The sequence below is a fragment of the Salmo trutta genome, chromosome 15, assembly GCF_901001165.1.
Source record: "Salmo trutta chromosome 15, fSalTru1.1, whole genome shotgun sequence".
Classification (NCBI taxonomy): domain Eukaryota; kingdom Metazoa; phylum Chordata; class Actinopteri; order Salmoniformes; family Salmonidae; genus Salmo; species Salmo trutta.
The window spans coordinates 39670017-39697426 of NC_042971.1; the positions used below are offsets into that span (position 1 = coordinate 39670017).

Sequence of the window (27410 nt, forward strand, 5' to 3'; positions counted from 1 at the left end):
TATTTTAAGTGCTTCTAAAATCCACTATGGGAAAAATGAATGGTGGAAAAACGATTGGAACCATTTCCCTGTTTGACCGCTAGGTTTTATGGGAATTATGACTCATACTGTGGTACTCTATATTGGCAGCCATCTCATTCAGATTGCACCTCGGTTAAAAAATGCAGAGTTAAAAACGTTCAAAACAACTGGGACCTCAGAAATGTCCGACTTCAGTGCATTCAAGATAACTGGGGAACTCAAAAAAAGATATACAAAAAAGCTCAGAATGGGAAAAATCGTTTTGAATGGTCATCCAACTCGGAATTCGAAGTTGGAAACTCAGCCATCATTCTACAGCTCGTACATTCCGATTTGAAGATCATTGACATCATGATTTGGCCTCGTTTTTTGTTCCCAGTTTCTTGAAAGCACAAAAAGCAACATACGGACAGTTTGTAGAAAGGTAAAAGTGCATCTGTGAGACGTCACACACCCAAGAAGGCTCACCAATCACCCGTCATAAGTCATTAATGATAATGCCTTTGCCTCCGGCTATCCTACGAAAGGAAAAATCGCATACGGCGTAACGTCACGTTTCAACCCGTCCAGTTGGTGGCGGCAATACACCTTTTTGGGTTGCAGTCCGCCATAAAACCCACAGAAGAAGAAGGACGGCGTGACGTCACTGTTTACATCTAAAGGGCCTTTCTCTTCCTCATAGTGTGAGGAAAAAGGTACATTTCCTCGAAATTATTCCATATTAGCTTGCTAGCTAGTTGTTTTAAAAAAAACATTTTGAAATATAGTTATATTTTAGTAAACTTGTAGCTTTGGTTACTGTATGACTGTTATTTTTCTCGCTGAAAAGATAGTAAAGCTAACGTTAGCTGGCAGCCAGCTTGCTAGCGAACAACCCCGGTACACATAACTTACTACCTAGCGTAGACGAGTGTGCTGGTGTTTGCACAGCAATAATCAATACCAAGTTTGTACTAAATTCCACGCAATGCTGAAATCGTTACTAAATTTGCTTTACTAACTAGCTGTGTCGGTTGGTTAGCTAGCCATATAACTAGCTAGCCTAGATGTCTGTGTTGATTAAGTACAGTACTACTAGCTAGCTAACGTTTCTCGCCAACTACTCTGTATCTCAGACGTCCACCGTTTGATTGTTTCATCATGGCGAGTTAGCTAACTAAATACGTATTGAGTTATGTTAACGTGACATTAAAAGACGTCAAGGGATTTGATGTGTTAATAGCTGATTAACGTTAGCTATGTATGTGTTGCCCTTTATGTTCTCGCTAGCTAGCTATGTTTCCTTGGGTTTTTTATTTTTAGAGCTACCAAAAATGACAACAGCCGCGAGACCAACGTTTGAGCCAGCGAGAGGAGGGAGAGGGAAGGGAGAGGGCGATCTCAGTGCCTTGTCCAAACAGTACTCAAGCCGAGATCTGCCTGGTCACACAAAGATCAAATACAGGTGAGTGACACAAGTAACAAAACCTATACTTGTTGTGCTTTGACATCTTGGCATCAGTCTTTCCCCATACCATATGGCTTAGTGCTGCACTGCACTGCACCAGTAGTTGGGAACAGGTCCCTCTGGTTGAAGATAAAGTGATGTCTCACTGTGTCCCTGTCTCATCCCCTCAGACAGCCCACCCAGGATGCCCCCGAGGAGGTGCGTGCCCGTGACTTCCGCAGAGAGCTGGAGGAGAGGGAGCGTGTTGCTGTCCGGGAGAAGACCAGAGAGAGGGGACCAAGAGGTGGGTATCCAGGCATACACATAATCTCAGACCTGAGGTAAAGATTGAACTGAATGTAAAATATTGTCTGCTGTGTGTAAAGAAGATCAAGAGGATTTAGCATCTGACATACCATTATGCCCAAAGGTGCAGGGGCTTTCATCTCAAGCAAGTATCATTGAAATTGTGGTTTCTCTTTTTAATTTTCAGAACACACCACATCTTCATCCTCGTCCTCAAAGAGGCCCAGACTAGATCAGATCCCTGCTGCCAACCTGGATGCAGATGACCCCCTCACTGACGTAGGTGCCACATGTTCATCCACCTGTCACATTAAAGTCTGCTTTTTTTTTTTTTTTTTTTGAAAGCTCAGCCTCTAACCTTTTATTGTTTTATGTTTTTGGGTGTAGGATGATGAGGAAGATGATGACTCTGAGGACAGTGATGATGATGACACTGCAGCTCTGCTGGCTGAACTGGAGAAGATCAAGAAGGAGCGGGCTGAGGAGCAGGAACGCAAGGTAAGGCCGCCAATGCAGAGATACGAGTCGCTAGAAGATAATCAATAGCTGCAAGGTCACAGTCGTGCCAGTTGAGTCCAGCCAAGTGCAAATGGCTTTCTCTGGTATTGCTGAGTAGTAGAAGAGAATAGGGCTCAATTGACCTGCTAAATGAATGGGTTGTTTTGTTTGAAAAGTATGTGGTCACCTGCTAGCTGAACATCTAATTCCAAAAACATGGGCATTAATATGGAGTTGGTCCACCCCTTTGCTGCTATAACAGCCTCCACTCTTCTGGGAAGGCTTTACACTAGATGTTGGGACCTTGCTGCGGGGACTTGCTTCCATTCAGCCACAAGAGCATTAGTGAGGTTAGGCACTGATGTTGGGTGATTAGGCCTGGCTCTAAGTCGGCGTTCCAAATCATCCCAAAGGTGTTCAATGGAGTTGAGGTCAGGGCTCTGTGCAGGTAGTCAAGTTCTTCCACACCGATCTCGACAAACTATTTCTGTATGGACCTCGCTTTGTGCATCAGGGCATTGTCATGCTGACACAGGAAAGGGTATTCCCAAAACTGTTGCCACAAAGTTGGAAGCACAGAATAGTCTATAATGTCATTGTATGCTGTAGCGTTAAGATTTCCCTTCACTGGAACTAATGGGCCTAGCCTGAACCACAAAAAAAAAAATTGCTCCAGACCATTATTCCTCCTCCACCAAATTTTACAGTTGGCACTATGCATTTCGGCAGGTAGTGTTCCCCTGGCATCTGCCAAACCCAGATTCGGCCGTCGGACTTCGATGGCGAAGCGTGATTCACCACTGCAGAGAACGCATTTCCACTGCTCCAGAGTCCAATGGCAGCGAGCTTTACACCACTCCAGTCGACGCTTGGCATTGCGCATGGTGATCTTAGGCTTGGCTGCTCGGCCATGGAAACCCATTTCATGAAGCTCCTGACAAATAGTTATTGCGCTGACGTTGCTTCCAGAGGCAGTTTGGAACTTGTTAGTGAGTGTTGCAACAGAGGACAGACTATTTTTATGTGCTACACGCTTTAGCACTCACTGGTCCCGTTCTGTGAGCTTGTGCGGCCTACCACTTCACGGCTGAGCTGTTGTTGCTCCTAGATGTTTTCACTTCACAATAACAGCACTTAGTTGACCAGGGCAGAAATTTGACGGGGCCGCGTTGAAAGTCACTGAGCTCTTCAGTAAGGTTGTTCTACTGCCAATGGTTGTCTATGGCGATTGCATGGCTGTGTGTTCGATTTTATACAGCTGTCAGCAATGGGTATGGCTGAAATAGCCGAATCCACTAATTTGAAGGGGTGTCCATATACTTTCGTCATTGTAGTGTATAATCCTGGTCAGACATTTTCTGACTTGGATATATACATGTTGATTCAACTGTCAAACCCCATCAGAACCCAAAATATAAGATTGGAGTAAATGCCTCAAAACATGCATGAAACTAATGTTGATATATTGGATTGTCAGTCCTTGCATCTATAGCTCTGTCTATGAATTTCAGAGTGGTTACATTTGTTTCAATTCAGGACTGGTCCTTTAAACATGTCTACCTTTTTTGTTGATTTTTGAGATGCTTGCAAGCAACTATTTGAGCCTTTTATCAAGGCCAATCAGAAAGTGGCTAAAGTATTGATCTTAGCAACAATGAGAGCTTAGCACCTGGTCCTCTCTGTCCACGTTTTGTGTCCTGTACCAGGAGCGTGAGCAGAAAGCTGAGGAGGAGAGGATCCGCATGGAGAACATCCTGAGTGGGAATCCTCTGCTCAACCTGGCAGGACAGCAGCAGCAGCAGCAGCAACAGATGGTCCCCACCCCGACTGCCTTCAGTGTCAAGAGGAGGTAAACGCACACAAACACAACTGCCTGGGGCATCGCTGTGGATGACAGTTGTTTTATATCCTCTCCTGTCTCTTTCTCTCTAAGGTGGGACGATGATGTAGTGTTCAAGAACTGTGCAAAGGGAGTGGATGAGGCACGCAGGGAGAAACGCTTTGTCAACGACACTCTGCGCTCCGAGTTCCACAAGAAATTCATGGAGAAATATGTGAAGTAGAACTTACAACTCTGCTTTGAAGGCGTTTCATTTCACTCGGCTCTGTTTCCAGTACATCACTGACTGATAGGGATTCGTCTGAAAACATTGAATGAACCTGAAGAATGGAGGGACCCCCACGCACCGAATCCTCTGTATATTAATGAATCTAATGCTTGACATAAACAGATTAACTAATTTTGTTTAGTGTTAACAGCATTTTCTACCCTTGAAAGGAATGGTTGCAATTGTGACATCGTCAAAGTTTTGTTATTTTGCTTTTAGCCTTTTTTTAAGCGACGTTAATAAAAACAATAAATAAAACCTGTCTGTGAGAGGGCTTTTATGGTTTTGTCATTGTTTTAGCTTTGTGCACAGGAGTTATAATTCTGCAATGGCAAGCTCCACATCATGCCTTTTCTCTCCTTTTATCTTTTGGGGGCTTATTTTGTGGTCATTGAAAGCCTATGTGGCACATTACCTTTATGACTCATGCCTTTTAATTGAGATGAGGTTAAACCTTTCTGCAGAGGATGTTTATTTTAAGTGAAGTGTTGGTTATACTTACTGTCAGCTGCAACCCACCCCGACTGACTGCCTTCAGCATCAAGAGGAGGTACACACACACTGGTGAATGAGTCCACTGAATTAGACGGGAGATTCAGTAACTCTTTAACGGACAATGGAAGTTAAGTAAAACTAATGCAATGGCCAAAAGCCGAAACACTGGTTTTACTTGTAATGTTGTAACTTCCATTGTCCTCAAAGTTGCGAAATCTCCCCTTTACTTTAGTTTGCTCTTCAGTTCATGCACCTTGGTTGGAGAGCGAGGTTGCGGCAGTGCTCCCTTTCCTTTGGTGAATGAGTCCAGCCATAATCATCATGACGCATCACACTACTCAGTGTGGCAGAGAAATGTGGAAGGATGAATAAGTATCTGTTTTTTTGTCTGCTTTGATGAGCTAAGCTGTTCCCACTGAATGTCTTCTCTCGTTTGAATTTAAGCTTGCCAGATGTTATTTTCCTCATGGTGATAAAGGCAAACATTTAGCTCTGCAGATGTGTGTAATATTCATATGTGAATACATACCGAATTATAATTGGATGCATTTTACCGCCGTATCCTACTGTGCGGTGATTGGTTAAGACCACCCAGACGGTTAGGTCATGGCCAGTGGATCGTGGTTGGAGATAGGCGATCATGCAATTGTAGCTAGTTAAAGAGTTATGTTAAGAAACATCATGTAGTTCTGCGTTTTATTATTTTGTACAAAGCGTACAAAACAAGACATGGTGTCAGAGTAAATGGTCTTAAAAGATGGATTTTTCTGGAGTTCCTTCACCTCGAATGGACTGGGAGTCTACAAACTTACCCGATGCATGGCGTAAGTACAAACAGCATGTGGAGCTGATGTTCACGGGTCCTCTGAAGGCAAGAGGAGAAGAGGAAAAATGCAGCTACCTGCTCCTCTGGATCGGTGAAAAAGGGGGAGATATTTACAACACATGGACACTTACCGAGGCTTAATCAAAGTTACTGAAAACATACTACGATCGTTTTGAAGCATATGTTGTGCCGAAGACTAATAAAATTTTCGCTAGGTACAAATTCCATGAGAAAGTACAGGGAGCTAGCGAGTCTTTTGAACAGTTTGGGACTGAGCTGCGTCTGCTTGTGAAAGACTGTGATTATGCAAACAAGGGATTCTCAGCAACTCAGCTTTCCCTGTAGAAATGACATCTTAACATTTCAAACAAATACAATAGCAAAGCATTTCAAGGGAACTTTCAATAACACGTTTACAGTCTGGAACTCTTTTAGGGCAGCGATACGCCTACACCCTTTGACATTTCACAGGTCGAGGACAGCTCTGGGCTTGACCTCTCTTCCTGACCTTGTACGATATGATGCTGAGCATGCTTCTGTGTCAGTCATCAGTTCTTGTGGTGTTTCAGGTAAGTGTGGTGTATGTTGTGCTGTGTGTGTGTTTAGTCCATCATGTTCTCTTTCAGGGGAACAGTTCATCTCATCAGTGTGTTGTTCTTTTGTGTTCAGTAGGTGATGACGATTGTGGCGGTACACTGCTCCTTCTGCTGTGCGGACGTGATATGAACGTTCAGTGTCAGCTGGCTGGATGACGACTGCTGGTTTCCAGAGGCCATGCTCCTGGATTCTAACTGACTCACCGTCGATCAGTGGTGGCAGTGGTCTAGCTGACCTGTCATAGTATCGCTTTTGTTGTTGTTGTCTCTGTGCACGTTTTTCATGCATTTCCTTGTAGCTGACGACCTCAGGTTGCAGCTGCTGGTTGGTGCTGGGAAGGGTTGAGCGAAGTCTGCGGCTCATCAACAGCTGGGCTGGTGATTTGAAGTTGTCAACTGGAGTGTTGCGGTATTCAAGGAGACTGAGGTAGGGGTCTCTCTTGTCTGCTTTTGCTTTGTCCATGAGTGATTTAGCAATCTGCACAGATTTTTCAGCAAGGCCATTACTTTGAGGGTAATGTGGGCTTGTGGTGACATGTGTGAACTCCCATGCTTTTGTGAAGGATTCAAACTCATTTGATTTATAACAGGGCCCATTGTCAGATATTAAAGTCTCTACAATGCCATGCCTGGCAAAGGCTGCTTTCAGCTTGTGTATCACAGCTGCAGATGTGGTGCTGTGAAGCTTGTCGAGTTCGAATTATCTGCTGTAGTAGTCCACTGTTACGATGTAGTCCTCGTGGTGGTTTGAGTCATTCAGAAAATGGTCATGTTTAACCCAAGGTAATGTATATACAATTTATAATAGGGAGAATAGTGTACAATAGCAGGCCATACCCTCATCTATTGCCTGCACTAGCCATGGAACTATGTGATGACATAGCCAAGTGTCGGGTTCAAACTGTTCGGTCTTGGTCTGTGCTCTGCTCCATAACAATTTCATTAAATATGACTAATGATCCCTCGCAACAACCACACGTCCGTGATGGAGTTCACAAAGGAAGCAAATGAAGGTAAACAAAACAATGGAATGGAATGATAATCTAGGCTATACCAACTGAAGGGAACTAACAGTAAATTGGCAGTTGAATATGTGTTGTTATTAGGCCTACTGAGGGTCGAGACTGATCGTGGTATTTAGAAAGTTGGGGTAGCCTGTAATTACAACATTTGAGAGTGCCCATCCCTACAAGTTAAAAGGCTGTAAAATGTTTATTCTGCATATTGGTGTAATCGATGTGAAATGGCTAGTTAGTTAGCGGTGGTGCACGCTAATAGCGTTTCGATCGGGTGACTTCACTCGCTCTGAGACCTGAAGTAGTTGTTCCCCTTGCTCTGCAAGGGCCGAGGATTTTGTGGCGCGATGGATAACGATGCTTCGAGGGTGACTGTTGTCTGTGTGCAGAGGGTCCCTGGTTCAAGCCCAGGTTGGGGCGAGGAGAGACAAGTGTCATTTATATTTACAATTCCCTTACCCAAACAGATTACTCATTTACCTAGCTCTTATCAATAGCGTTGCAAATTACAGTGCATGGACAATGGTGTTATTTCTGTCGGAAAAAAGTCAATTATTTTTCCACTTGGTAGTTCGCTGGACCACGCGCTTAACTCAGGTTGGAATCAGGGCCATAGTGATTTGCTGCTGTAAAAAAAGGAATACTGTATGAGATGAGCAAGCTGCAATAGCAAGAGGCTGACCTGAGCTGAACAAGGGTTATTCACACTCCCATTCACAGCATCAACTGGACCATTGATCCCTCTTTGATCTCACTTTGTTCAAAGTGCCTGTATATTTCAGATCTTGTTAAAATAATGATATGGTTCAGCCTGTCAACTACCAGAATTTAGACTGACTAAATAAGGATGTAATTGAAATGTTACTCAGCATCAGCAACCATCTAATTCTCTGACATTCTACTTGGCACTGTCAAAATTAAGCCAGGAAATTAAGATAGGTTTCTCAAATTGTAATTTTTGTTTTGATGAAACAAAAGCTAAGAAAGACAATCACCACTACGTCAAATTTATTTGCATAGAATCCAATTCTAGGTAGGAGCAATGTAAAAAAAATAAAAAATAAAAGTGTTCTATTAAAATGCTCAATTTGCTGGAAGTTATGAGTTTTTCCTACAATGGTTATTGCTAAGGTCCACTCATTAAAGAGCCAGTCTTTTCCAGACATTCCATTTATCTGTAAGCTAAGTGCTTCAGTATTAAAAAAGGAAAGGGATTCCATGCTTTGGATTGAAACCCTCCACTGGCCAGACTGAAGGTGAAATCTCTCCAACTCAGTATCCTGTACCCTCTATGACCACAGTACCCTAATGTAGCAGCTACTATTCAAATACATTCTGGCACATCACACAAAAAACAAGAAAGAGAGACTGAAAGCCAGCTTCTATCTAACATCATCACATCCACAACAAGGACATCAGCCAACTGAACCACGGCCTGAAGGTGGAGACAGTACAGGTGCAACAAAGCTGGGACCGAGAGACTGAAAGCCAGCTTCTATTTTCAGACAATCAGACAGTTGACTATTCACTACTTGCCATCCCTTAAGGGTACAGTAGTCCTTCTGGCTACAATTTGTCATAGGCCTTTCCAGGGCTCTTTTGTGTGCCTGGCTTTGCATACAACATTCTCCGCTCAATCTCAGCTCTGCATAGTTATTGTTTTTAATGCAGATTTTTTTTATATTAGCATGAAAATCTGTCACCAATTGGATGGAAACCTAGCCATGGTTGACATGGTTGTTGCATTCATCAATTTCCACTCTTGTGGACTTCAACAAGTCACATTATGCTGGCTTGCAAAGTGATATGTACACTGAACAAGATATAAACAACATTTAAAGTGCTGGTCCCATGTTTCATGAGCTGAAATAAAAGATCCCAGAAATGTTCCATACCCACAAACATTGTATTTCTCTCAAATTGTGTGCAGAAATTTGTTTACATCTTTATTAGTGAGCATTTCTCATTTGCCAAGATAATCCATCCACCTGACACGTGAGGCATATCAAGAAACTGATTAAACAGCATGATCATTACACAGGTGCACCTTGTGCTGGGGACAATAAATAGCGACTAAAATGTGCAGTTGTCGTCACACAATACAATGCCACAAATGTCTCAAGTTGAGGGAGCGTGAAAATTGGCATGCATTGGCAGCTGACTGAAAGAATGTCCACAAGAGCCGTTGCCAGAACATTTTATGTTCATTTCTCTACCATAAGCCGCCTCCAACATCATTTTAGAGAATTTGTCAGTACATGCAACTGGCCTCACAACCGCAGACCACATGTATGGCGTCGTGTGGGCGAGTGGTTTGCTGATGTCAACGTTGTGAACAGAGTGCACCATGGTGGCGGTGGCGTTATAGTATGGGCAGGCATAAGATATGGACAACGAACACAATTGTATTATATCGATGGCAATTTGAATGCACAAAGATACCGTGACGAGATCCTGAGGCCCATTGTCGTGCCATTCATCCGCCGCCATCACCTCATGTTTCAGAATGATAATGCATGGCCCCATGTCGCAAAGATCTGTACACAATTCCTGGAGCTGAAAATGTCCCAGTTCTTCCATGGCCTGTACACTCACCAGACATGTCACCCATTGAACAGGTTTGGGATGCTCTGGTTTAACATGTACGACAGCGTTTTTCAGTTCCTGCCAATACCCAACCGGAATGGGACCCAACAGGGACCCAACAGGCCACAATCAACAGCCTGATCATGCGAAGGAGATGTGTCACGCTGCATTTGGCAAATGCTGGTCACACCAGGTACGGACTTGTTTTCTGATCCACACTCTTACTTAAAAAAAAATCATTATATATTTTTTTAAGGTATACAGATGCATATCCGTATTCCCAGTCATTTGAAATCCATATATTAGGGCCTAATGAGTTTATTTAAATTGACTGATTTCCTTATATAAACTGTAACTCAGTAAAATCATTGAAAATGTTGTATGTTGCATTTATATTTTTGTTCAGTGTATTCATCAAAGTGCAGCTAACTCTACTCTTAAACACCTTGATGCCGTTTTTCATAGCGCCTTTAGTTTTATCACAGAAAACAGTATTATTACTCATCACTGTATTCTTTACCAAAAGGTTGGCTGGACCTCTTTGAAGTGACATAGATCACATTCTTACACTCTTTTTGTTTACAAGCCCTGCTCCACAAACCTCACTGTTAAGATTTACAATGACAAGTTATCAAACCTGTTCACAGGATTGGTTAACTCTGGAGACTCCTTTGGTGTCTAGAGAGTTAGGTCGGTTTCCTTGCGCCTTGTGTGTGGAATGATCTACAATGCACTTAAAAAATAGGAATTCGTACCTCTAGGGCAATTCAGATGGCTGTAAGGGGACCTTTTTATTGAAGAATGTGTCTGTTTTTTATGATTGCGTTTAGCTTTTTGTGTATTGTTGTGTATAATAAAGTGTATTTTAATGTGTATATGAATTTGTAGTTTAATGTGTTTCTTGTATTTGGATGTGTATTGTGGTGGTATACAGGGCTCACCAGGAAAAATATCTTGGTCTCAGCATTGACTCCCTGTAAATGTAAAAAAAATATATAAATATTAAAGTGTGTCATTGTACCATCCTACCTCTAGAGGGCATAGTAAGCTCTGTGTCTAAATCTAATCAAATTTTATTGGTAACATACACATGGTTAGCAGATGTTATTGCTAGTGTAGCGTAATGCTTGTGCTTCTTGTTCCGTGCAGTAAATCTAACAGTAATCTAACAATTCCACAACAACTACCTAATACACTCAAATCTAAGTAAAGGGATGGAATAAGAATATGTACATCTAAATATATGGATGAGCAATGATATAGCAGCATAGGCAAGATGCAATAGATGGTATAAAATACAGTATATACATATGAGATGAGTAATGCAAGATATGTAAATATAATTAAAGTGGCATTATTAAAGTGACTAGTGATCCATTTATTAAAGTGGCCAATGATTTCAAGTCTGTATGTAGGAAGCAGCCTCTGTGTTAGTGATGGCTGTTTAACAGTCTGATGACCTTGAGATAGAAGCTGTTTTTCAGTCTCTCGTTCCCAGCTTTGATGCACCTGTACTGACCTTGCCTTCTGGATGGTAGCAGGGTGAACAGGCAGTTGCTCGGGTGGTTATTGTCCTTGAGGATCTTTTTGGCCTTCCTGTGACATCGGATGCTGTAGGTGTCCTGGAGGGTAGGTAGTATGCCCCCGGTGATGCGTTGTGCAGACCTCACTACCCTCTGGAAAGCCTTGCGGTTGTGAGAGGTGCAGTTGCCGTACCAGGCGGTGACACAGCCCGACAGGATGCTCTCAATTGTGAATCTGTAAAGGTTTGTGAGGGTTTTAGGTGACAAGACAAATTTCTTCAGCCTCCTGAGGTTGAAGAGGCCTTCTTCACCACAATATCTGTGTGGGTGGATCATTTCAGTTTGTCTGTGATGTGTACGCTGAGGAACTTAAAACTTTCCAGGGTTCAATAAAGATACTTAAGTTAACATAATTATCGGAAATTGAATGAGGGAAAGCGATAGAAAACTACAGATCCCTGTTGATATGTTTGGGACATGGCTCTCAGATCAAGCCTGAAATGAACCCACATTTAAAATCTGCAATTCTCTCATTCTTTTCTGTGAGGATATTCCTCTCTGGAATTACTGTAATTAAAAGGGAATTTACCCCTCCACATCTAGTCTACCAATGGGGGAACAGTCTGAGTGATTGTATCATTATGTACCAAACTGTTTTGGAGATTGAGCTTTCTTTTTCACACTGAAATATTGTCAAGTCATCATGGCCAGACCTTGGTTTACACAGCAGCTCCCATTCATTCAAACTGCTTCACTTCTGAACCAGAGGGCTCTCCTCTGGTCTGGGTGCAGAGTCACTGGCAATAACATCAGACTCACTCTGTTATCTGACATTAGTCAAAGTAATGGAAAGCTGGTTAATCACTCTGTATAATAGAGCATGGCATTTAGAACGTCAGGATTGTTGGTTCAATTCCCGGCGCCACCCATATGTAAAATGAATGCATACATGACTAAGTTATTTTGCAGAAAAATGTCTGATAAAATGGCATATATGTTGTATTTGTTATATTGTAAGTGGGCTGGGCTGAGGTAGTGTTCTGATCAGGTAGATTAATCACCAATCAGCTTGCTAGCACTTCCACTAATTACTTTATTACTAATAACAGATAACCGTCTGCTGTTACTGCCAGCCTGATAGATCTGAATATACATGTGTTTATTGCCACACAACCAAAGGTTTGTGATATTAGTTTTGGGTACAGATGGTCTGTCTGAAACATTCCACTATGCACACCACGGCAGTTCAACGTGGACATTATAATATTTGGTTGAGCCATTGATCAATGAGATTTCCACCTAGCCAGCCAGAAGTTTGTTGAATTCCCAATGTGTTATCACTACACTTTCAACCATTTAAAAGCAAAACAAAATTCAAATGGGAAAACAATGTCAGATATTTTGTATTTATACAAACAACTTAATGTGTTATCACTGTGATTTATTAAATAGCATAACCAAATGACCTGGATTGTAGTTGAGGTTTCATTGAGATTCTGCGCAGATTATTATAGCAATGGTGAAAATATCAATGCTTCCTTGAACATGCACGATTTCTATGATGATTAAATAACACATTTGTAGTTACAGTAACCTCAATGTGTCCATTCCATGGATGTGTTACTAATTTTAAGGTTGAATAAATACTCTTACATTAGTTCAGGGACAGTGGAGGCTGCTGAGGGGAGGACGGCTCATAATAATATCTGGAACAGAGCGAATGGAAACCATGTGTTTGATGTATTTGATACCATTCCTCCTATTCCGCTCCAGCCATTACCACGAGCCAATTCTCCCCAATTAAGGTGCCACCAACCTCCTGTGTTCAGATATCATCAACTAGATTCAGCCACGGGCCAATTCTTCCTTGAGCGGATGGTTGGGGGGCCGGAACATAATTACAAATAATTTGTAGACTGCAAGAAGCTCAAACAGATATAATATTTGACTAAAACAATAATTGTAAACCTTGCTTTTATCACGTGTCTCTTTTATGTATGGGAAAACTTGGGAACAGATTTCCAAAATTAAAATATTTTGGAGCAGATTTCCTGGTGTTTTTACAGTCTTACAGGCCAAAAAAAACACCCGGCCCGAAAGTTGGGGAACCCTGCATTTTAAGGACTCTCCTTTATCTAACCACATTGTCCAATTTCAAAAAGGCTTTACAGCGAAAGCAAAACATTACATTATGTCAGGAGAGTACCCTGACAAAAATAATCACACAGCCATTTTCAAAGCAAGCATATATGTCACAAAAAACAAAACCACAGCTAAATGCAGCACTAACCTTTGATGATCTTCATCAGATGACACTCCTAGGACATTATGTTATACAATACATGCATGTTTTGTTCAATCAAGTTTGTATTTATATCAAAAAACTGCTTTTTACATTAGCATGTGATGTTCAGAACTAGCATACCCACCAAAAACTTCCGGTGAATTTACTAAATTACTCATGATAAATGTTGACAAAATACATAACAATTATTTTAAGAATTATAGATACAGAACTCCTTTATGCAATTGCGGTGTCAGATTTTAAAATAGCTTTTCGGCGAAAGCACATTTTACAATATTCTGAGTACATAGCTCGGCCATCACGGCTAGCTAATTTGACACCCACCAAGTTTGGGGCTCACTAAACTCAGAATTACTATTAGAAAAATTGGATTACCTTTGCTGTTCTTCGTCAGAATGCACTCCCAGGACTTCTACTTCAACAACAAATGTTGTTTTGGTTCCAAATAATCCATAGTTATATTCAAATACCTCCGTTTTGTTCGTGCGTTCAGGTCACTATCCGAAGAAAAACGTGCGAAAATGTCAAAATATTCCATTACCGTACTTAGAAGCATGTCAAACGCTGTTTAAAATCAATTTTTATGCGATTTTTCTCGTAAAATAGCGATAATATTCCAACCGGGCAACGTTGTATTCATTCAAAGGCTGAAAGAAAAAAATTGAGTAGTCTCGTGAACGCGCATCTCAGTCTCACTGTCCCCAGGCTGACCACTTGTAAACTCCGCTGCTGTTCTTTGCCCAGAGACAGCAGACACCCCATTCCACTTTCTGGCGGCTTCTGAGAGCCAATGGAAGCCTTAGAAAATGTCACGTTACAGCAGAGATGCTGTATTTTTGATAGAGATGCAACAGAAGGACAACAAATTGTCAGACAGGGCACTTCCTGTATGGAATCTTCTCAGGTTTTGGCCTGCCATATGAGTTCTGCTATACTCACAGACACCATTCAAACAGTTTTACAAACTTTAGAGTGTTTTCTGTCCAAATCGACTAATTATATGCATATTCTCGTTTCTGGGCAAGAGTAGTAACCAGTTTAAATCGGGTACGTTTTTTTATCCGGCTGTGCAAATACTGCCCCCTAGCCCCAACAGGTTTTAATGGACAAAAAAATGTGCTTTTCTTTCAAAAACAAGGACATTTCTAAGTGAGTCCAAACTTTTGAACGGTAGTGAGCCTGGGATTTTAGTATGGGAACTTGTAATAGGGGTCGTCTAAAGGAGACCAAAATGCGGCGTGTGAAGTGCTCATAATTTACTTAATGAAAACACTTTGCAAATTAACAAAAATGACCGACACAGTCCCGTCAGGTACAAAGACTAAAACGGAAAACAACCACCCACAAAACCCCAAGAAAACAGGCTGCCTAAGTATGGCTTCCAATCACAGACAACGAAAAACACCTGCCTCTGATTGGAAACCATACCCGGCCACAACATAGAAAATACAACATAGAACGACAATCTAGACAACCCACATAGAAAACAGAAACCCAAAATACATAGACAAAAACACCCCCCTGTCACGCCCTGACCAATCTACTATGGAAAAATTACCTCATACTATGGTCAGAACGTGACAGTACCCCTCCCCCCAAAGGTGCAGACTCCGGCTGCACCTAAACCAAAAAAAACAACAACCCCAAACACAAAGGGAGGGCAGGGAGGGTGACAACAGTATATGGCGGCTCATATGCAACACCCATAACCTTCCTTTTCTCCCGATCCTCCAGCAACGGAGGTGGCTCTGGCTCAGGGTGAAACCTCCATTCCGCCCGTAGATTCCTCTGCTTCTGTAACATAAGCCTGTAGATCATTATTGGAGGAATCGGATTGTAGATCCTTAACGGAATCACTGTTCTGTAGACCACTCCTGGAGGTTCCGACCTCCAAGCCGCCGCTGAAAGATCTGGACTGCAGACCGCTGCTGAAGGCTCTGGGCTGCAGACCGCCGCTGAAGGCTATTGGCTGCAGATCGCCGCTGAAGGCTTTGGGTTGCAGACCGCCGCTGAAGGCTCTGGGTTGCAGACCGCTGCTGAAGGCTCTGGGTTGCAGACCGCCGCTGAAGGCTATTGGCTGCAGACCGCCGCTGAAGGCTATTGGCTGCAGACCGCCGCTGAAGGCTATTGGCTGCAGACCGCCGCTGAAGGCTATTGGCTGCAGACCGCCGCTGAAGGCTCTGGGTTGCAGACCGCCGCTGAAGGCTCTGGGTTGCAGACCACCACTGAAGGCTCTGGGTTGCAGACCACCGCTGAAGGCTCTTGGTTGCAGACCACCGCTGAAGGCTCTGGGTTGCAGACCACCGCTGAAGGCTCTGGGCTGCAAGGCGTCGCTGGAGGCTCCGGACTGAGGAGCGTCGCCGGAGGCTCCGGGCTGAGAAGTGTCACTGGAGAGGCTCCGGACGGAACAGCGTCGCCGGAGGCTCCGGACTAGGAGGCGTCATCATTGGTTCCGGACTTATGACCGTTGCTACTGACTCCATGCCATGGATCATCTCAATAGGTTCCTCGCCAAGGATCATCCTTACGAGTGTCGGACCATCGACTATCACTGGAGGCTTTTTACGAGGAGCAGGAATCGGTCTCACCGGACTGGGGAGACGCACTAAAGGCCGAGTGCTCACAGCAGGCACTGGCCGTACCGGGTTATGGATGCATACTGGAGGCTTTTTACGAGGAGCAGGAATCAGTCTCACCGGACTGGGGAGACACACTAAGGGCCGAGTGCTCACAGCAGGCACTGGCTGTGCCGGGTTATGAATGCGCACTGGTGGAAGAGTGTGAGGAGCAGGAATCGGTCTCACCGGACTGGGGAGACGCACTCAGGGCCGAGTGCTCACAGCAGGCACTGGCCGTACCGGGTTATGGAAACGCACTAGAGGAAGAGTGCGAGGAACAGGCACAGGACATACTGTGCTACGGAGGCGCACTGGAGAGAGAGTGCGAGAGGCAAGCACATGCTCGCTACCAAAAGCACGAGTAGTTGACTCAGGCCTCAACCCTTGCCCAGCCAAACTACTCGTGTGCCCCCCCCCCCCAAAAAAATTGGGGGCTGCCTCCCGTTTCTTCCAGGTAAGTTCCGAAATCTCTCGATTACCTGGCCCCAAGTCCAGTTTCTCCTTTCCCACCATTCTTCCACTGACCAGGTGTCCATATCTACCTGGGCACGCCACTTGATCCAATCATGGTGGGTGGTTCTGTAATAGGGGTCGTCTAAAGGAGACCAAAATGCGGCGTGTGAAGTGCTCATAATTTACTTAATGAAAACACTTAGTAAAATAACAAAAACCACCAACACAGTCCCGTCAGGTACAAAGATTAAAACGGAAAACAACCACCCACAAAACCCCATGAAAAACAGGCTGCATAAGTATCAAATCAAATCAAATCAAATGTATTTATAAAGCCCTTCTTACATCAGCTGATATCTCAAAGTGCTGTACAGAAACCCAGCCTAAAACCCCAAACAGCAAGCAATGTAGGTGTAGAAGCACGGTGGCTAGGAAAAACTCCCTAGAAAGGCCAAAACCTAGGAAGAAACCTAGAGAGGAACCAGGCTATGAGGGGTGGCCAGTCCTCTTCTGGCTGTGCCGGGTGGAGATTATAACAGCACATGGCCTAGATGTTCAAATGTTCATAAATGACCAGCATGGTCAAATAATAATAATCATAGAAGTTGTCGAGGGTGCAACAAGTCAGTAACACAAGAGTAAGTGTCAGTTGGCTTTTTCATAGCTGATCTTTGAGAGTATCTCTACCGCTCCTGCTGTCTCTAGAGAGTTGAAAACTGCAGGTCTGGGACAGGTACCACGTCCGGTGAATAGATCAGGGTTCCAGCAGGTCTGGGACAGCAGGTCTGGGACAGGTAGCACGTCCGGTGAACAGGTCAGGGTTCCATAGCTGCGGGCAGATCAGTTGGAACTGGAGCAGCAGCACGGCCAGTTGAACTGGGGACAGCGTAGTCCTGAGGCATGGTCCTAGGGCTCAGGTCCTCCGAGAGAGAGACAGAAAGAAAGAGAGAAAGAGAGAATTAGAGAGAGCATATTTAAATTCACACAGGACACCGGAGAAGACAAGAGAAATACTCCAGATGTGACAGACTGACCCTAGCCCCGCGACACATAAACTACTGCAGCATAAATACTGGAGGCTGAGACAGGAGGGGTCAGGAGACACTGTGGCCCCATCCGATGAAACCCCCGGACAGGGCCAAACAGGTAGGATATAACCCCACCCACTTTGCCAAAGCACAGCCTCCACACCACTGGAGGGATATCTCCAACCACCAACATACCATCCCGGGACAAGGCCGAGTATAGCCCACAAAGATCTCCGCCACGGCACAGCCCAAGGGGGGGCGCCAACCCAGACAGGAAGACCACGTCAGTGACTCAACCCACTCAAGTGACGCACCCCTCCCAGGGACGGCTTGGAAGAACACCAGCAAGCCAGTGACTCAGCCCCCGTAATAGGGGTAGAGGCAGAGAATCCCAGTGGAAAGAGGGGAAACCGGCCAGGCAGAGACAGCAAGGGTATGGCTTGCTGTCAGAGACAACGAAAAACACCTGCCTCTGATTGGAAACCATACCCGGCCACAACCGCCAGCGCAACCCCTAGCCAACAGCCAATGGGATCGCATGGCGCGAAATACAAAACCTCAAAAATCCAATAATTTCAATTTTTCAAATATACGACTATTTTACACCATTTGAAAGATTAACCTCTCCTGAATCCAACCATATTGTCCAATTTCAAAAAGGCTTTACAGTGAAAGCAAAACATTAGATTATGTTAGGAGAGTACATAGACCAAAATAACCACACAGCCATTTTCCAAGGAAGCATATATGTCAATAAAAACCAAAACACAGCTAAATGAAGCACTAAACTTTGGTGATCTTCATCAGATGACACTCCTATGACATTATGTTATGCAATACATGTATGTTTTGTTCAATGAAGTTCATATTTATATTCAAAAACAGCTTTTTACAAATGTATTCCTACCAAAAACTTCCAGTGAATTTACAAAAATACTCATCATAAACGTTGACAAAATACATAACAATTATTTTAAGAATTATAGTTACATAACTCCTTTATGCAATCGCTGTGTCAGATTTGAAAATAGCTTTTCGGCGAAAGCACATTTTGCAAAATTCTGAGTACATAGCTCACCATCACGGCGAGCTATTCAGACACCAGCCAAGTTCGGGGCAACCTAAACTCAGAATTAGTATTCGAAATATTGTATTACCTTTGCTGATCTTCATCAGAATGCACTCCAGGACTGCTACTTCCACAAGAAATTTTGATTTTGTTCGAAATAATCCATAGTTATGTCAAAATACCTCCGTTTTGTTTGTGCGTTCAGGTCACTATCCAAAGGGTAACGCACGAGCGCAATTCGAGACACAAAAAGTCAAACTGTTCCATTACCGTACTTAGAAGCATGTCAAACGCTGTTTAAAATCAATTTGTATGGTATTTTTAACGTAAAATTGCGATAATATTCCAACCAGTGTATTCATTCAAGGAGGAAAAGAAAAAACAGCATGCTCGCGGGAACGCGCATATCCAATATCTTTGTCCTCAGGCAGACTACTCAGTAACTGAGCTCCTATACTCTGCCCAGAGACAGGAGAAGGCTCAATCCACTTTCTGAAGGCTTTAGACAGCCAATGGAAGCCTTAGAAAGTGCAATGTAACAGCACAGATACTGTAGTTTCGATAGAGAATCAAAAGAAGAACTACAATTCTCAGACTTTCCACTTCCTGCTTGGAATTTTCTCAGTTTTTTTTCCTGCCATATGAGTTATGTTATACTCACAGACACCATTCAAACAGTTTTAGAAACTTCAGAGTGTTTTCTATCCAAATCTACTAATAATATGCATTTTCTCATTTCTGGGCAAGAGTAGTAACCAGTTTAAATCGGGTATGTTTTTTCATCCGGCCGTGAAAATACTGCCCCCATCCATATCAGGTTAAACCCAAAATTAGTAGATTAGTACTCAGCTGCAAAAAGACTGGGTTCGTGAAAACATTGATAGAATATGTACGTCTGCTTTGATGGCAGGTTTGAAACCTTTTATCAAAACGGCAAATGCAGGGTTATTGGATGAAATAGAGCAGGATGCTTTGAGAGCGGAATCTAACTCTGCTCACTGCGCAGTCGTGTGAGGGGTTAATACAGCCACAGTGAAAGTCACTAACAGTGGTTTCAATGGCCAAGGTAAGACAAACGTAGCGAAAAAACATCAAAGCCTAGGGAGATAGATCCCTGTCTTAGATGTGGGTCATTGGAAGAATGAGTGTAGTGGTAATGGAGCCTACTACACCCGGTGCATTCGGAGGGAATGTAGCAATGCAAGGGTTTTGCATCTTTGACAAAAGAACAGAAGCAAACACTGTTAAAGGCAGCGGGACAGGAACATTTTAAATAGCAGTGCATGGCCTCGGCTCAATCAATAGTGGTTCATAGAGATTACGTTATATGTGAAGGGAGACGTCTCACACAACTTTTTAATAGATGCCTGGGATCTATTTACCATGTCTTTCAACATAGGTCCAGTAACAATACACAGAATGAAGTGAAGACGACTTTGGGGTTGGAAAATCCTTGCGAGAATCAAAGACAATGGAGTCTAAAAGGTAACAAGTTAGAATCGGAACAGAAAAATATTCCTTGTAAACTCAGAAAACCTTGCGGGGTTTCTAATCTCGTGAGACATTTTATTTTGTCTTATTCTGAAATAGATTTATAGAATTGACAAAAGGGTGGATGGGTCACTGGAAATTAAATGAGCGTTAATATTGGGAGAAGGTCACGAGAAATTAGAGTTGGGGTTGCCAAACCTAAAATGACCTTTTTAAAATGTTGTAGTGCAGTGGTCATGGAAAATCATGGAGAAGAGAGACCAGTCATTACGGGAGTGAATCGTTGGACTCGGTGGCGAGATAAATGTTGCCGTATCTAAGGGTAGTACATGCTAAATTAAGTCCATATAAACAATGGTGTGGATTAAAACAAACGATTAATGATTGGAGGGAGGACAGTGGATTTATCATTGAGTTTGGTTTGTAATTAAAAAGTATGAGTTGCTAAGATGTAGCATAGTGAATGCCAACGAAGTGTAAACTTTCTCTTCCAGGAGAGGAAGGGGTGTCATTTTCTTTCTCTTTGGAAGGATTAGGCCTGTAAATGAGCTCCCAGATAAGTAAGGCCTGGCCGTGTGTGTTTTCACCATACGGTTTAACACACACCTACCAGCATGCAAACACAATTTACTGATAATGAATATGGGTTAGTGGTGTTAATATCGTGGGATTTATTGTCGGGGTCTTACATTTAAATGGTTTCTGAAGGATAGGGAAAGAAAGGGAAAGGAAATACTTAATGATGGTGAATGACCTTTGCCCTGACTTTCTGGTGAGGCCTGATCAATCTTACTAGAAATAATGGACAATAGGATTTTTAAAGTATAGTCTATTTTACCTTTACCTTATGGGATACAATCATTTCCTTATGGAGTTATCAAGAGTTGTAATTCTAATTGGATGTTAATAACCTAAGTTGTTTATCTTTGATTTAACAGGCAGTGTTATGTCGGTTAGTGTTTCTGTATTTGTTTTGATACATATTTCACCAGATTGGGGATGCTGTATTGTTGGGATTTCTCCCGAGAGGTTAGTGAAGTAACTCCCTGATCCTGTATCTGCTGTGTGGTAGACACTATGATTAGTAGGACAATTGGAAAATGGTTTCAACAGTGTGTGCTTATGCTCTTTGGCATTGATGTTATAGGGAATTGGGAAAGCGGAATTGAATGTGACTGGGGGTGTCTCATACATTAAGTGGGTAATAGAGTCTCTGGGAAAAGGTACCACTCTGTATATTGTTACAGGAGATAGCTTGTAGGAGAGGACAGCTAACTGCACAATATAGAATACAGAGACTAGTATAAAGTAAATTGAATGTCACACAGACCCAGATCATGGTGATAGTAGCAGAGATAGTATACTATTGTCAACTTTCAATGAGGGGTTTGTCAAAGAAGGTATAACGATTAAAAGGAAAGCCACAAATTCCTGTATACAGCAGGTCACATCAACGGAAGGGAAGTATGCTGTAATAATATCACCACATCTCCTGAAGAGTGTGATTAAGGAACATATGACTCAGAGTTTGTTAGGTTGGATACGATTCCAACGCCACCATAGGACTCATGCCACATGAAGGGGTAAGTGGGAGACCGATGGGAGTACCGGGTGCTGTTATTCACATCACAAATGAGTGATTTGGCCATACTGGGAGAGTCTATGTTGTCATATTGTCAGGAAATGACCCATGCGTTGCAGTGTGTATCTTCCCAGGTGAAAGAGACCCACCGTAGACTCCCTCAGGATTGGAAAGCACACTCACTAGAGCTGGGAGACTACGTGTGCTTGAAGGTTCATCAACCGGGTACCTTTCAGCCCAGGTGGACCAGACCCCACACTGTCCTACTAGTGACTGACACAGCAGTGAAGGTGTCGGGAAGGAAGGCCTAGATCCACGTGTCCCAGGTGAAAGCTGCACCAACACCTACTGACTTGGCAGAGGCCGAGCAAGATGGAGAGGCTAGAGCAAGTTTTGATATAGGTGATGATGGAAAAGAAGGAGTGTAGATCACTCTGTAAAAGAGCAATAATGTGGGGCCTAGGGATATTTTTAGTCAGGGTTGTGTTTTTTTTTGCGGCTGCCATAAATCACTACCACTCCAAGGGGAGAAGATCAAATAACACTTTATATAGAGTGGATAGCTCGATACGGAGATACTCGGGTTCATTGGGAGAGGGTAACATCCAAAGTTGCTGAAGCCGCGAGCGTAACTAAATCATAAGGGCATGGTGATATGGGTGGCTCCATTTGAAAATAGGTCTAGTGTCCTAGACGTCGGATGTTCTGATAAGGGGATGGTTCTCTTACAAACAGGAATTTGGAAAGAATGCAATGGACAGATAGTTTGAGGAATGAAACTAGATTCTCGCCCCTCCCTCAACTTGGCATTGTGTGCGATAGTAACTGCTGTTCTTTTAACTGGAGTCTAACTTTCAAGTTAGTGTGGGCAGAGGACAAAACTTCTGAGAGTTCTACGACACAGGACTTCAAGCCAGGTGAAGCTACAGAAACGAAAGAGAGGGAATTACAGTATATCACAGCAAGAGGTTTTACATACCTGTCACTCCGTATTACCCAACACCAACAGGAATGAAATGGTCAAGGAAGATTTTAGATTGTGAGAGACCAAGGACCTGGGGAGAAATAGCTTGTTGTGGCAATCAGACCCTGGACAATATTATGCGAAGAGAGTATAATGACCAAATAGTCCTTGTCGTTAAACGGCATGAGGAAAGTGAGGAATATGAGCAGATGAAGGCTTATTTACAGGCTCGGTTAGGCCATAATTTAGTTCATGAGACAAATATACACCAATGTGTGTGGCAGAGTGGTGGAAGTACAGGACATTCCTATGGAGTGTTGGTGTCGGATGTGGGGGTAACCCATGTAAGCCCACTCCAGGGAATCCCGAAAACCAAGGCCATAGTCTTTACTGGGACAAGAAATTGAGGAATAATTGTGACAGAAGCGGAGGGATGCCTCGCCTATAAATTAAGAAAATGGGTGATAGACTCATTAGAGAATGATACCACTCCACTGTGTAGAGTTATACAGGGAATAGTGTGTAGTGTAGGAAAGACAGTGGTCTGTGTAGAGTGGAAGGACTACGATGAGCATAAGCTCAACATGGAGGACTCTAGCAGGGTGATCATAACCGTTGCTGAAATAGTTGTACAATTTCAGACTTTAATAGCCACATATGGAGATGGTTTTACTGATGAGGGAACAACAATTGAGAGGGTTGCCACAGACCCATGTATACAGGAAGCTGTATTCGCAGAGAAAAAGCTTCAGTAGTGGTGGCAGCCCATCTGTTGCAGGGGACGATCAGGAAGCATGTGACCCAGAGATATGTAGAACTGGACACTCTCTCAACCCCACTGCTCTCTCCTCCATATCAAAGGGCAGATAATCCATTGACATACCTTCCAGAGAACTGGGAACAAGACACGGTAACAGAAATTTGTAGAGGGATTGCGGAAAAACAATTAGGGTTTTCAGAGGGGGGTGGGTATGCTGTGGGATGAGAGATGTGATCCAGATCTGAGTAATGGTAATTACTACCCGCCAGTCCCTACTGTAGCACAACATAAGGAGGCAATAGATAAGCTGGTCAGGAAAAGATTAGGAGAGGACTGGGAAAAAGGCAGGGAATATCACAAACTCAATCATAGATCTAATGGAAAAGCCGGTGATGAAAGTTACTGACAGTGACAGAGTTAAAGCTGTAACAATACTTACTGATGTTACATTGGGAGTAATAACAAAAGAGACTTAAGGTTGTGGAAGGTGCTGTAGGAACAGCATGGTATTGGACTATTGATCAAACAAGGTGGATGTTGGAATATGCGGCATGGGCAGTGTTGGCAGTGTTGGCAGTTACGGGTGTAGCTCTGATGGCATTGTTAGGATTCCATATCGTAAAGCTTTGTTGTTGAAACGCATCTATAGTGCGGATTTTCCACAAGAGGAGGTGAAATTGATTCAGGCTATGGCTTGCGTCTTTAGGGCAGCTTTAGGAGGTGAATGCAGTGAGGAGGACGTGGCTGAAAAACATATCTTGTGATCCTGTAGCCCTTGATGGAAGACTGAGGAAAAGCATAATGGGGATATTTAGAGCCCTACTTTTTGTGGACCTGAGCAGAAAAGCATATCAGTGGGTATAGGGTTCAGGGGTAGCAAGAGATTTTGTCAGTTGGGTCCCTCAAGCTGTGGTCAGAGATTTAGTTTAGACATGTATCTACATAGATGCTTATGATAATCAGTAGAATTTAGGATTGTTTTAACTCAAGTGTTTTTTTGTTTTGTGTCTTCTAGTCTTTTCTATATCTATCAAGTATGTTTCTATCACACTCTCAGGTCTGGAGAAAACCAAAAGAAGTACGTTTAGAGCCGGCAGTTGAATGATTGTTTAGTGATAGTAAACAATAACAAGCGTTTATGGTTTAATAGGGGGGACTGATGGATTCTGTCAAAATGTAACATGTTTCAAGTTAAACTGTAGTTTGTTTGTATCCTGTTTATTGAATGATTACTGTGAGTTTAGGCCATGAAACTGTGTATATGCTCATTTAGAAAGATGAACCTAATCAGATAAGAGGAAATTGCCCAGGATCAGAGAGCAGGGTCAGGCCCAGAACAGAAGATGGACAGGGTGTGATTCTGACATCTGGCTAAACAAAGAGAGGACCATGGACATTCCACAGGGGAAAGGAGGGAAACTCATTGGGGTCATAAAATGTATGGCTGGGGAGGTGACACCTACAAGGAGGGAAGAGTATAAGATGTTTTGTGAACTTTCTAAATATATGCCCTCAGCTGGCTGTCGTTGGTATTAAACACTTGAAACTTCAAGCTTTTGGTCTCAATTCCTTATTGCAAAGAGGTTGCAATAGCATTTTTCATTTTAACATTGCTTAAAATAAAATCCATTGTATTTTCCACTTTGATCCCACGTCACAATATGTTGACAAATTCCTTTGAAACACTTGATTCAACCAGTTTCTGCCCAGTTGGATGTTGCCTTTTCTCTCACGTACAGCATGACTATAGGTCTAGTAGTGCAGCATGACTATAGGTCTAGTAGTACAGCATGACTATAGGTCTAGTAGTGCAGCATGACTATAGGTCTAGTAGTGCAGCATGACTATTGGTCTAGTAGTGCAGCATGACTATAGGTCTAGTAGTACAGCATGACTATAGGTCTAGTAGTGCAGCATGACTATAGGTCTAGTAGTGCAGCATGACTATAGGTCTAGTAGTGCAGCATGACTATAGGTCTAGTAGTGCAGCATGACTATAGGTCTAGTAGTGCAGCATGACTATAGGTCTAGTAGTGCAGCATGACTATAGGTCTAGTAGTGCAGCATGACTATAGGTCTAGTAGTGCAGCATGACTATAGGTCTAGTAGTGCAGCATGACTATAGGTCTAGTAGTGCAGCATGACTATAGGTCTAGTAGTGCAGCATGACTATAGGTCTAGTAGTGCAGCATGACTATAGGTCTAGTAGTGCAGCATGACTATAGGTCTAGTAGTGCAGCATGACTATAGGTCTAGTAGTGCAGCATGACTATAGGTCTAGTAGTGCAGCATGACTATAGGTCTAGTAGTGCAGCATGACTATAGGTCTAGTAGTGCAGCATGACTATAGGTCTAGTAGTGCAGCATGACTATAGGTCTAGTAGTGCAGCATGACTATAGGTCTAGTAGTGCAGCATGACTATAGGTCTAGTAGTGCAGCATGACTATAGGTCTAGTAGTGCAGCATGACTATAGGTCTAGTAGTGCAGCATGACTATAGGTCTAGTAGTGCAGCATGACTATAGGTCTAGTAGTACAGCATGACTATAGGTCTAGTAGTGCAGCATGACTATAGGTCTAGTAGTACAGCATGACTATAGGTCTAGTAGGGCAGCATGACTATAGGTCTAGTAGTGCAGCATGCTATTGCACAGAATGAGTATGACGTTGCATCTTGGTGCAGACAGATCCCTTTACAAACCCTGCATCAGCTCCCATTTGACAGCATGACACCGGTTGTAGTGAACACATTTCTGAATGCACAGCTCATTGTTGTTTGGCACTATGACCAATGAAATGAACAACTGTCAAGCAACTTTTTGCTTGTTTAGTGGTGAAGTCTTGATTTCAGCCGGTTGAATCAGGCCAGCCCCTGATAAGGACACACCCGTTTCTATTTAAACACTTGGTTCTCTGCTAGGAAGCACAGTTCTGTTACTCTAATTGTGTTTACTGTTCTGTCTATCCTACAGTGTGACTGTACTGTACTGCTGTGTTATGGCTGGAGGAGGGGTATGGCTGAGGGGAGCAGCAGCAGGCCTGGTCCTCTCTCTGTGTCTGGTGGTGTCCTGCCGGGCCGGTAAACTCCTGGTGATCCCAGCCGACGGCAGCCATTGGACGGGCATGAAACCATTGGTGGAGGAGCTGGGTCGCCGCGGAAACCAGGTGGTGGTGGTGATTCCAGAGGTAAGTGGCTCTCTGGGTCCATCGGAACACACCATCACACTGACCTACCCCGTGCCCTACACCCGGACCCAGCTCCAGACCATTCAGAGGGCCAACCTGGACACCATCATGGCCTCCGACACCTCCAACGACATCAGCAGGATGTGGAGCTACTACCAGACCCTGACGGTTCTCAGGAACTACACCCGTAACAATTGTGACAGCCTGCTATCCAACCAGGACATGATGCAGACTCTGAGGGAGCAGGCGTTTGATGCCATACTGACTGACCCCTTTGAGCCATTGGGTGTGATTGTAGGAGCACTCCTCTCCCTGCCTGCCATCTACATTCAGAATGGCCTGCCTTGTGGAACGGACCTTGAGGCCTCCCAGTGCCCCAGCCCCCCCTCCTACACCCCTGGACGCTTTACTCACTTCACTGATCACATGACCCTGAGGCAGAGGAGCGTCAACTTCCTTTGGGCGTTGCTCCGCCCCCTGGCTTGCAGGTACCTGTACTCTGATGTCAACCCTAACCCTAAAACAGGGGTACTCAAATACCATTTCAGAAGGT

At 43.5% G+C, this 27410-nt stretch overlaps 2 protein-coding genes across 4 annotated transcripts in view; both read left to right on the forward strand.

The window, feature by feature from the left end:
* The first annotated feature begins 606 nt into the window (after positions 1-606).
* On the forward strand, positions 607-5531 carry LOC115149008 (protein CWC15 homolog). Its single transcript, XM_029691445.1, has 7 exons — positions 607-716; positions 1324-1465; positions 1639-1751; positions 1941-2032; positions 2141-2251; positions 3958-4100; positions 4185-5531. The coding sequence occupies exons 2-7, from the start codon at positions 1335-1337 to the stop codon at positions 4312-4314; spliced, it is 720 nt and encodes a 239-aa protein (XP_029547305.1). The 5' UTR covers positions 607-716; positions 1324-1334; the 3' UTR covers positions 4315-5531.
* A 20978-nt stretch (positions 5532-26509) lies between these two features.
* The window catches only part of LOC115149009 (UDP-glucuronosyltransferase), a 30306-nt gene continuing 29405 nt past the window's right edge, over positions 26510-27410 (forward strand). Inside the window, exon 1 of one of the 3 annotated variants that reach the window (XM_029691447.1) lies at positions 26510-27345. In XM_029691447.1, coding sequence (XP_029547307.1) covers positions 26669-27345 — 677 coding nt within the window. In that variant the 5' untranslated portion in view covers positions 26510-26668. Of the gene's footprint in view, positions 27352-27410 lie in introns of all 3 variants that reach the window. The other 2 variants (XM_029691449.1, XM_029691450.1) reach the window with 2 other exon arrangements.

Coding starts and splice junctions, on each gene's coding strand:
- LOC115149008 (XM_029691445.1), top strand. CDS start 1,335: ATGACAACAGCCGCGAGACCAACGTTTGAGCCAGCGAGAGGAGGGAGA. Junction 2,033..2,140: donor CAGATGACCCCCTCACTGAC/GTAGGTGCCACA, acceptor TTTTGGGTGTAG/GATGATGAGGAAGATGATGA. Junction 2,252..3,957: donor CTGAGGAGCAGGAACGCAAG/GTAAGGCCGCCA, acceptor GTCCTGTACCAG/GAGCGTGAGCAGAAAGCTGA.